Here is a 12,473-nt window from a genome sequence, read left to right on the forward strand (position 1 = left end):
ATTAGAGCCAGAGGCCACAGTCCTGCCCTTTTCCACATAGCAATTATATGGGTCCTGCTTATGTGATTTAGTTTAACTATCAAGCTGACAGTGCTGTTAAAATTTAACAGCAAGCATTGGATTATCTCAACTCAATGGATGATAATTTCACTGAGTGGAGAACGTGCTTTCTTTGGCTCTCATTATTTCTTTTTATTTTACCATCTCATCCAAATTATTATCCTTTGTTAGTAAGCCAGAGGTCACTCTGTCATTGTGCCAATTGCCAGCAGTATCTCTACATAGGTTTTTGATGTTTAATGTCCAGTGTAACTGATCCTTATTACACTAAACAATTACAACATTTGCTGTCACTCTTACTTGCAGAGCGGTTCCATTGACCTTATATAAATATCATATGTTTTGTGTAGGAAATGTCATTGGGGAAAATAATATGTGGTAATTTTGTGCATGTAAGTAGATGTGAGCAAACCATTGCAATATTTCACAATATTTGTGTTGACTTCCTCCCCCCAAAAAGCTAGGCCTAATGCAGTTATGCACAGACTTCTAATTGTCTGCCAGATTACCAATTTGGTAGCCCAAGGCACTTTTTTTCTGGCATGTCCAGAAACCTCTTTCAAATGCTTTTAGACAGCTTTTACAGTTCTAACATGCAAAAGATGTTACACGATGAAGAATTAAGTGTGTTTTGAAGAGCAAGGTTTATGAATGGAAGAAATGTGGGGAAAAGTTAAACTTCTTGCTCAAAGTATATCTAGCTAGAGCTTAAGGCACTATTTAATGTCAGGGTTCAAAATTTGCATCTGTTACAGATCAGTTTATTCCAGTTCTCAGACATACAACTAGAATTAAAGATTTTCAAGCGAAATTAGTTACCAGTCTCAGTAGGGACACTTCACACTTGTCTTCATTCACAACAATGCCACATGTAGGTGGCAAAAGACCAGACTTTCTTGATGCACTTCAAGAATGCTGAGAAAACTTGGCCTTTAATGAGCTGTCTAATTAACTATTGATCTTACGATGCACAGCTCATTTTTCCTAAATCATTTCTTTGCCAAGCCTTTAGGATTACCATCTATTGTCTCCTGTACAGTGAATGCATTTTCTATTGATACATCATTTTGAAACTACTGCAATCTAGATCAAAGGGCAGACTGAATTCTTTCTTTAGAAACAGCAAGAAATGTTTATTCTTCAAAGTTTCCACCACTATTTGGAGATAATTAAGTGAGATAAAGGTCAGATGAAATTAGACAGATATGAATGGGTATCTAACTCTTTAAATGAAAATCACACATTATGTGGAAATAATGCTTGGAAACTAACTAAAAGCATTATATGGGCCCATGCTTGCTTAGTGCTTTTGAAGCAGTTTGAAAAATTGAGCAAGCCTGCAGATTTATTAGGTTACATCATTACATCAGGGCCTGATTTTAAGCAAGAATACTCTTCAGGTGCAATAAAAACCTCCAATAGACTCCCAGCAACTTTACTTTAGGAGCATCTGAGGTTGCATCTGACACCTCCAAGGGAAGCTAAGAATGTTATTGATACTTACAACTAACCATCAATAGTCAGTGGGACCACTGAGGTGTGTACATCAGGACAAAATTTGTCCCAAAAGTTTCAATCTGCAGAAGTATAAACAGGCTAGGTTTTTAATAATATACATTCAAGTCTTTGCTATTGAAAAAGACCAAGCAACTAGGGAATGGGTAGCGAGTTGAGGTAAATAGTATGAAAGCAATGTAATTGCAGAACAGTTGTCTCAGAATCATCACTTGGTAGGATTAAAAAATGCATAGTGTACAGATACAGAACCACAGTAAAATTAGTTACATAGGTCAAGTCTGAGCAGCCATGGAGAGGCAGGGGAAAGGAAACGTAATTGAGATCATGAGCTGAGAACAGCATGGAAATGCGTGTCTAAAAGTCTGCCTAAGTAAATGTTGGTAATGATAGCATTAACTTAAGTAAAAAAAATGCATCTATGCACAGTTACCCAGGATTGAAAAACAGGATAAACCGCTGCTGGCAGTATGTAAATCTGAATCTCCAAAACCCAGCCAATTCAAGTTTGACTCTAGTTACAGCCATTGTTAAAGAGCAACCCACAGCCACACTCTTCCAGTAATCGCTCTACACCACGAAGCTAATACCAGACAGCAATTCCAATCCCCACACCACAGGTCCTCTTTTACCCCCCTCCCCCACCCCCAACACACACACCTCTCGTGCCCAACTCTCTGTTTTAATTTGGCTAAATTCAAATGTTATAAAGACGAGCACGGTAGTGACATTTGTTGGTGAGCTGGGAATAGGTTTGACTTTGGCATGTACAGCCCTTTGGGCAACTACTGGAGCTGAGAATAAATACACTTTTTGGGTGGTGTTGCAAAATTTCTGAAAACCTGTCTGTTGTATGGTGACACACAGCATGCAGTCTGATGTGATGTCAGCAACATGTCCATATTAACAAAGCATTGCTGAATACAGATGCCCTGGCGTGTTGAAAGCCACATGTATATATGTAAAAAGAAAAGGAGGACTTGTGGCACCTTAGAGACTAACAAATTTGTTAGTCTCTAAGGTGCCACAAGTCCTCCTTTTCTTTTTTGCGAATACAGACTAACATGGCTGCTACTCTGAAACATATATATATGTGAGATAAAAAGTAGGTGAGGTAATATCTTTTATTGGACCAACTTCTGTATATGTAGCAGTCTTGACATTAATAGAAGTGGCAGGATGAAATCCCCATACACCACTTTGGAAATTTAAGAGTAATATGTATGTTCAGGCTTGATAGAAGTGGTGCATTTTAAATGGAGATTTGAAGGAAGGAAGAGAATCTGAATTATTTTAGAGAAAAAAGGTACCAAGCAGAGAGATTTCTTTGACAGATCCATTTGAAAATATAGTTGTGTCTTCAAATGGCACTTTCATCGAACCATGCTGAAGTGGTAGATGGACTATGGAATAGGCCTATTTTGGTATTTTCCCTTTAAGCCATCTGACCATCTCTGTCTGTTAATTGCATTTTGCACATTACAGTGTGCTAAACTTTCTGACCATTTAGCAGTCCATACTACGTATATGCAAAATACATAAGGGCCTGATCCAAAGCCCATTGGCATTTCAATGAGAGTCTTTCTGTTGACCTTTACATCAGGCCAAATATGTATATGCATGTCCACGCAATGTAACATTAATGCTACCATCCGAAAGCAAAAGCATTGGGAAAGGTAATATTGTTAATTTTGTTGTCTCTTTCACCAACAGAATTTGGTCCACTAAAAGATATGACCTCACCCACCTTGTTTCTCTAATAGCCTGGGACCAACATGGCTACAACCACACTGCATACAGCATAGTTTTTCGACAATTTAAAGGACAGCAAGAAAGGCAAAATGGTTCAGTGGTCAGGGCACTAGTCTAGTACTTGGGAGACCTGGGATTCAATTCTCTCTTCTCCCACAGACTTCCTGTGTGACCTTGCGCAAGTCATTGAGTTTCTCTGTGCTTCAGCTCCCCATCCATAAAATGGAGATAATAGCACTGCCCTTCCTCCCAAGGATGTTATGAGGATAAATCAGTTAACGCCTGTGAAGTGCTTTGAGATCTACTGATGAAAAATATAGGTATTATTAATTATAAGTGCCATTTAGGAATGCATAGTTTTGTGGTTACAACAGGAGACTGCGAGTCAAGAAATCTGTTTTCATACCCAGCTCTCTCTAAGTGACCTTGAAAAAAATCACTTACAATTCAGTTCCCTCATCTGTAAAATGGCGATTAATAATACATCCTTGGCCCGCGCTGCTTCCCGCAGCCCCCATGGGCCTGGAGCGGCAAACCGTGGCCAGTGGGAGCTGCGATCAGCCAAACCTGCAGATGCGGCAGGTAAACAAACTGGCCCAGCCCACCAGGGGGCTTACCCTGATGGGCCATGTGCCAAAGTTTGCCGATCCCTGGCCTAGCACAATGGGACTCTAGGCACCATAGTAATTAATTACGAGTCTTATCCAACTCCCCTCAAAGTCAATGAAAAGTTTCCCATTGACTTTCATGGGGGTGGGATTGGGCCATCATGCTTTTAAAGTGCATTGAGATCCTTAATAGATGACCGTCCAAAGTACTAGTAGTATTATCCGGGTCCAGCTGTTTGCAAAGGGCCGGTGACTCTACTTGTTGTTACCTGTGGGTATAAACATTTATTTTAATGACTTTTTTCTCTTTCTTGGCAGGATTTATGTGGGCATCATTCATGTGATACTCTGGGAATGGCAGACGTTGGGACCATATGCTCTCCTGAACGCAGCTGTGCAGTGATTGAAGATGACGGCCTCCATGCAGCTTTTACAGTGGCTCACGAAATTGGTATGCAGTGCCTTTTCTGTTCCCTTGCCAAATCAAACACTTGTAACAGCTGCATTAGTAACCAAAATACTTCACAATTAATTCCAGATTTCCCCTGGTTCAGATGTACACTTGGGGATTAAAGCTGTATACATATGCACTTTGGGGTTAACTAATAAGAGATCAGAAGGCAAGTGAAGGCGCACAGTAGGTGTTTCCTTTCTGACAATGTCAGTTTAAATCAGTAGTTGAAGTGAAAATTCAAGGACTGCTACTGTCCAAAAATGTCAGTACATGTCCCTTATATGAAAATATTGGCCCGGTCTATTATGGTTTATATGCATCTAGTATACATACTGTGGGAAGTAACTTACACTGCAGAATCACTTACTGGACCTTTCAGGAGCAATCGTTATGAACATTCAGTCAGTATGTTTTTTATTGTCTGCTGAGTGGGCTGAAATCAGCTTTCATGGAATGGGAAAATGCTGATATTATTTTCACCCTATTAACATTCCAATTTTATGGTGAAATGCAATATTAAAATCAGTTCTGAAATAGCTGAAAATAGTATTTAGGTGCCAGAGACTTAGTCTCAAAAATCACTCAACCATGTGTCAGCTGATCCTCAGCAGGCAATAATTTACACTAAAAATCCACTCTGTGGCCTTCAGAAGGTGACATTTAAGACTGCATTAATGATGGAGGAGGGGTTGCATACCAGTAAATTACATCTGGTATCATATATTCCTCGAGACAGATTGCTGACACCTTCGTCAGTTTTAATTTACCAGTAGATCCCACACTGTGTTTCAGATCTTCACTTTCCTCAATCATTCACACTATCATAATTGCTGGAGATTTGTTTGTATAAAAACTATTAGCTCTGTAGCGTGAACGGTAATGGAAATGGAAAACAATTTTTTTAACATTCTTGGAAGGAAATAACAAGGCAAGAGACTTTCAGGCAGTGCCAACTTCTGAATTGCCTTGTACCTCATGCCAAACCAAAGTAAAGTTTGTTTTGGGAGTATCATTGCACTAGTTCAGTTTTCAAATAGCTAGCAGGTAGGGGGAAAGAGTCCTGTGTCTAATATCCCTAGAATGGCAATCAGAAGTCACTTGGGCTTTACTCATGGTTTTCATGTTAGTGGCTCTAGCCCCTCCACCAGACACCCTCAAATAATAAGGAGAAACTAACCTGGCACTCTTGCAGTGACACAGTCGAATGAAACTACAGATGGCTTGAGCTAAATCATTTGCTGTAGGAAAACCTATAAAATGATGTCAGAGTGGATCCTGATCCTGAAAGTTCTTAAACAGGGGGGCTGGAATCATAATAGGAGATAAAGCCCTTCTAAGTCACAAATTCAAAGCATTGGTAGATAGGTGCCACTATATGATAGTTATTCATTGACCCTATAGGAATTGTGTTTGCTTAGTTCATTTCCCAGCAAGAAGAGTCCACATCACAAAACCCACCTTCAGAACTGGAGCTGACTGATTCCCTCCTTGACACCCTTAGCAGAATGGCTAAGAAATTAAGGAGCATATAGACTGAATTATCCTCTGACTTCTAGAGGTGGCACCTCCAGCTAAAGGTTAATGCACACTGGCAGAGAATGATGTGGAAGCTTGCACTGCTGCCACTCATACTAGATCTGTTCTGTGGATACTTTTCACCAGTAATAAATTCATATAATATTTTTAAATATCTTATACATTAAAGAGAAGAGAGGAGATGAATGAGTAATATGATACCTTTGAACTCAATTAGAAGAAAATATAAACATGCTTGAATTATTTTTAGTAATTTGGAAGCAGATTTTTCTTTGAAAAAAATCCCACCACTTTCTTACCTAGAGGTTTACCGTGAACCTGTAAAAGCTATAATTTTAAATATAAAAAAGGCAGGGATTGAAACTAGTGGATAAATAAGTACCCCACTGCACACAAAAACTCTAGTTCTAAGTTGTTTAAACTAATAGCCAGGTTTTCCTCACCGTAAGATTTTAATAAGGAGGGGGTGTCCAGTCACAGATTGGTCTTTGTGTGTGTTTGTTACCCAAAGTGTGAGATGCTGGGAAGTGTGTGTGTGAGAGAGACCCAAAGTGGGAGACACTGGCAAAAAACACACTAGCATTGCTTAGTCTGGTACTTAGATGACAGTAAAGGTCAAGAAAAATAAAAGTGTGGTGGGACTACCCTGTAGTTAAACTCTTTGGGAAAAACCCTGATGTGTCTAAGTTGAAGGCCGAATTCCTTCCTACCATACTGGAGTCTTACAGTTCCCTTTTTTTGCAGGAAGGGAGTGGATTTAATTTTACAATAACTTAGTTATTCAGTGGAATTCACCTAGCAGGGCAGAAAACACCCTCAGGACAGGGGTATTCCAAGTATTCCAAAGCTAGCTGGTCTTTTCTATTAGCAGGATTGGTTAAGCAAGCCAGCTAAGAAGCAAATCAGAATAATTGTCTGCAGTTCTTTAAGGGATTTGTGATGTGTTATAACATGAAAACCCAAATGTGGTAACTAATTAATCTGACCCTGTGAATTGTTGTACACCCTTGCTTTGACCTGAATTCAGTGGGATTTGAAGGCACCTACCACCTCACAGACCGCGCTGGACTTTTTGCAGGATTGTGTCCTTTCTTAGGAAGATCCAAAAAATAAATGGAAATAAGGATCAAATCCACAGCTGTGTGCAGCCCAAGTACACAGGCTGGGCCTGGGTAAATGCATAGGGGGCCAGAAGGGGACTCATCTGTCTGCTACAGCATGGAACCTCAGTGGTTCTGCTACCAGCAGGACTTTCACACCCACATACATCGGGTTTGGATTTACCCCTAAAAGAGAAAATATCTGAATTTTTCACAGTGGTTTTTGAAAGACAGAATGTGAATGGCTAGCAATGACAGGTGGAATCAACAGAGGTCTATGATCATGAAAGCAAAAACAAACTGGTGGAGTCTTGAAATAACATTCATAGAACACTGGTTAGCAGACAGTAAGTTAGACTTGGAGAAGGTTTCATAGCAGGGGACTCAGCAAAGTTGGGCTTCAATTTTCTCCTACTTACGCTGGTGTAAAACAGGAATAATTTAACTGAGCCCAGTGAAGTTAAACTCACATAAAACAGGTGTATGGTGAAGGAGAATCAGATACAACATTCTTCATGCTAAGGATGATGCATCAAAAACAGTATTTATGGAAGAGACCTCCATACCTTTGAAGGTAATAATCCAGTTTCTGCCACAAGCAAAAGCAAGCAGCAGGTATGGGCTATACGTTTAAAACATAACCTGTAAAGATGTTCAATCATTTGTGGTGAATACATATGTACTAATTTTCATGTATTAAAATATGCATTGGATGTGTAATTGGGATGGTACTATTCATGTGGTTGATAACATTAGGAACTGTAGAGATAGGTTAATTATAACCGTAAACCCACAGGTTGCATACTAATATGAAACAGGTGGACATCACAGGTGTATTGGAAAGTATGAGGCCAAAGGTCTAATGCCTTGAATAACATGAAAAGGTCACCAGTAGGTTACTCGTGCACACCCTGATTTGGATTTATCTTTACCTTTCAGTTTTAAAAATAAAACAATTCTAGGAGTGGTTATGCAATGTATCCTTCTTCCATGGCAAATAGTTCCTAGTAGAAAATGAGCAAAAACATGTAGGAAAAGGTTTGTAAATAACTTTTCCCTATTACTTTGGATCTATTTTATTGGGTTCTGTTTCCTGACAGTTGCAGCTTTTTTGTCCTTCCCCTTAAGGAAGGGTAGTCCAGAGTTTAGGGCTCTAACCTGGAACTTAGAAGACATGAGTTAAATTCCCTGCTCTGCCACAGATTTCCTTTGTCACCTAAAGCAAGTCACTTAGTTTTCCCTGTGCCTCAGTTCCCCCACTTTAGAGTGGGGGTAGAAGTACTTGCCACCTCACAGAGGATAAACACATCAAAAATTGTGATGTGCTTAGGCCCCACGGTAGTGGGGACTATAGAAATGTGAGAGATAGATTTCATTGCTAACGCTGTGGAAGTCCCATCTGTGCCCTGTTGAGATGTGGTGCATGAGCGTGATGTTATTAAAAGGCTCAAGCAGCCAATCAGAATGTGGCTTTTGACATGATCCAGAGTCGCCAGACATCCTTTAATTTTCAGTATTACACTTGTCAATTTAGTAACCACTTGTTGCTATTTATATTACCGCCGCATCTAGAAACCCCAGCCCGATTTCAGGACCCCAAAGTACTAGATTTTGTTCCCACACATAATTGGAGACAGCCCCTGCCCCAGTGAGTTTACAGTCTAAAGAAATAAGACTGGCAAAGGCTAGGAGAAAGGACACAGTATTACCCCCATTCCACAATTGGGAAGCTGAGGCAAACAGAGAACCAGTGATGTGCCCAACATTACAGAGGAACCCTGCGGCAGAGCCAGGAACCCAGTTTACATCACCTGCATCCCAGTCCACTGTCTTCACCGCAAAACAGCATGCAGAACTCCTGTTTACTTCATGGAGAGTTACATGTGCATAGAAACTTACCAGGTGAGGCTCCAATTGAACATTTAATTGTTCTTTATTTCAACTTTGCAGAAGGCAATTTTGCTAAGCAGTGATGGAGGATAACATCAGTCTCTCTGCTAGGATCCTTAACATTCATCCCACCTTTTGAAAATTGCCTAATTCTCCGTCTGTGATCAAACTGGCACATCACTGCTCTCTGTATCCTCCTGAGTAATGTGGCTCACATATGCTCTTCCCAGTGTTTTATTTTTAGAATGTAACTTGACATTTACAACACTGAACTAATTAAGCTTTTGTTTGTTCATTAATTTCATCCTTTTCCCTGTAATTCCTCCTCTCCACTTTCAACAGATAGGTACAGTCATGACATTATGCAGCTGTATGGAAGCTACAATTTGGGAATAACATGTTTAATACTGAAACTTTTTCTCTGTGTCAACATCCTACGGTATGCGTTAGCACATGCTCCCATTTTGTGAGAACCCAGTTTACAGTTGCAAGTGCAAATACTGTTAACACTGCAGACATGCTTCTGAGCTCAGTATAAAGTCAGTGATATTGCAATCCTTACTCAGGAAAAACATACTGAAGTATAGACACAAACCAAAACCCCAGATGCAAAAATGATAAAAGGGTTGAGGGCAGGTTCAGAACCTGGACCCAGCTGTGAATTTGATAGTTGTCTCTTATCTCCATAAAAGGCCAAACCCAGAGCCTGGATCTGAACCTCCCTCACACTGAAATAGGCGTGTTTAAACTCTGCATGCAAACTTTGTGACTCTGACCTTTCTCCACAAGACTTTGAAGTCAATGTGAGTTTCGCTTGATATCTGAGCACCGCTTTTACTCACAGGTAAATTATACTATATGACAGATATGTGAGTACGCAGAGAAAGTTGTCATTTTCTTTGTCTATGTCAGTGTTTTAACATTTGTGTTATTTCGTACATGCACGAAATGTAACTAAATTCACAGTAGCTTTTTGTTTTTACTGATGAAGATGTAGCCCTTTGAGTTTAAGGCTGTCAAGATAAAACAGATAAAAAAAAGCCCTAGGCTAGATCGGAACAAATCTTTTGTAGTCCTTCCATCCCAAGGGGATACATTGCCAAGGGCACAGAATCTCATAGCACGAGAAACAATGGTGAAGGATGTCTAACTTTCATCTTACTCTTCCCACATGAAAGGTAAAGTTTGGGCAAATATCCAGGTGACAATAATTAGTCTGAGTTCCTTTCTAAAACCAAGAGACTACGATTCATCCAAATCTTCTCTGATTGTATCCATGGGAAGAATTACTTAATACATTCTTTTTGTATCTTCTTTTTCAAGCTTACATTTTAACTTTTGATGCTACCAAAGCATCTGGGTTAAGACCTCAGAAACAAGATGAGCACTCAACACTAAGTCCTGGTGAGAGGTAAGGAATAGGGCAGAGACTTCAGCTATGGTTTCAAAATACAAACATGAGCTGTACAAAAGGTTTGTCATTAATGCCAGGTTAAATGTTTACTAAAAAATCTTGGCTCATCCAGAAATATTTTTATTACGTTGTAATGATGATAATTGTTCCACCTGCTGCACACATGGGACTTAAAAATAACCCTTTTCCTGAAGCTGGGCCAGTTTGTAATTGGCTGTAGGTGGGAATGGAAGGTGGGATGGCGGAAGGAGGTTGATTTGATTTAGAATACCTGAATCCTCAATTTCTGAACATGCGTAAGCTTTTCTTTCTCTAATGCTTGTTTTTAAGCCTGTTAAGTTCCTTGCTTTATTGAAGGCTGTGAAGTGATTGTGAAGGAGAAGTGAGAGGATCCAAAATCAGAGCAAAATGTTCAGCCAGAGACTTTGGAAGTGACTCAGACACAACAGCCTCACTGCCGAGTTTTGCTGCTGTGGTTAGAGGTTTTCGGGAGTTGTGCTGATCTAGGTAGGAATATACCCTCATACATGATTAGATTAAACAAGGCTGTGTTTTGATAAGCTGCAGTGGATCTTGAAACATCATAAATTAAACCCACAGAGTCAAATATCAGTGTCCCAGCCATCTGAAGGGAAGTGGGAATGAAACCAGGTTTCGCCTGATGTTTCAACATAATCATTATTATCGGTAAAAGTGTATGTTGGGCATGTGTGTCCCACCCCCAAAGCCTTTCATGTTCTAGAGGAGAGCAAAGAATTTTTTAATATTCTGCTAGTACTGTAAATGAAGATAAACATTGTGGTCCTGATCCCTGAAGTCCTCATGTTGTAGTCAGAGAACCAATGAACCTGGCACAGGGAGATGTAATTTATACATTCCTGCAATATCTAATCTCCTTGTGTCTCATAAGGGGATTCATGTGGTGTGCCTCAAAATTTGGGGAACAGATTTAAGGCACAGGAATCCTGCTGATGGAGGCTTCTGAGAGAATGTGCTGAATCAGCACATCTCCTGGCCGTGCCTTCTTCCCAGGCAATGCTAAACATTTTTTGGGATGAGCTACTTTTCTACAGCCCTCCCCACCCACCCCCACGGAGGCGAGATGGCAGCTGTTTTCTTCTCTTGAACCTTTCCTCAGTGGCCTTTCTGCCACCCATGTGCTCCATCAAGGTCAACACCAGCAGATCCTGATGTAGATCCTGGACTGAATGTATATGTGAACTCCCATTGAAGCCTATTATGATAAGTGACTGGTGGAAGTTCTGTCTATGTGATGTCTGTAAGACAAGGCCCTTTTGGCTGTGTGTTGTTCTCTGTTTTTGTCTGCTATTGCACTGAACTTTAATGCAATCATTAAGGTTCAAGTCAGTGATCCAGAGCTTTATTAATTATGAGATTTTAAAATTGCCTCTGGGCTGAAGATTTAAATTAAAAAGTAAATTTTGGTCATAATTGAAGAATACCAGTCAAAGAAAATGAAGATTCAAATGAAAGTAGAGGGGAAAGCACATTTTTAGATTCTCAGTATGAATTTTGTTGTGCTTTTACAATTCAAAACACCTTATAAAACAGAACTTTGTAAATCACTATTGCTTATGGTCGTCAGCTTTTATGTAAAGCTCCCATTGACTTCAAAGTGATCTCTCCCTGTGAGTGGTAGCAGGATGTGGCTCTTCATGAAGACCAATTGTTTTTCATAGTTAGAAAAACAATGTAAAAAATTTGTTTTTATCTTAAATGAGTTACTGCATGGAAGAGAAAAAGTGATTATTCAAAATGTATGGACTGGTGATTAGAGCAAAAACCTCTGAGCCAGGAGATCGCTGGACTCTAATCCCATGTGAGCTCCTGACTCATTGTGCAACCTTGGGCAAGTCTCTTGACCTTCTTGTATCTCAATCATCCCAGCTGGAAAATTAGGTGAAAGGCATGACCTCACTGAAAACAGATGCTTCATCTGAGCTGAGCTTTCCTAAGTAAACAAATTATAATGTTTAGAACATTTTTTAGCACGCTCTGTCATTGCATATGTCCAATGGTCAAATTTAGTTTAGGGACAATACTTTAGTATGCTGTTTAATCCAGGGACTAAACGATAATGTATACGCATAACAGACTTTGCTCCCCAAACACTATTTTGGATC

General features: G+C 39.8%; 1 protein-coding gene across 1 annotated transcript in view; it reads left to right on the plus strand.

The window, feature by feature from the left end:
• ADAMTS5 (ADAM metallopeptidase with thrombospondin type 1 motif 5) overlaps window positions 1-12,473 on the plus strand; it is a 43,500-nt gene that overhangs the window by 6,756 nt on the left and 24,271 nt on the right. Inside the window, exon 2 of the mRNA XM_037905557.2 lies at window positions 4,254-4,386. Within this exon, the coding sequence (XP_037761485.1) occupies window positions 4,254-4,386 (133 nt within the window). The remainder of the gene's footprint in view (window positions 1-4,253; window positions 4,387-12,473) is intronic.

Source organism: Chelonia mydas, chromosome 1 (assembly GCF_015237465.2).
Source record: "Chelonia mydas isolate rCheMyd1 chromosome 1, rCheMyd1.pri.v2, whole genome shotgun sequence".
Classification (NCBI taxonomy): Eukaryota; Metazoa; Chordata; order Testudines; family Cheloniidae; genus Chelonia; species Chelonia mydas.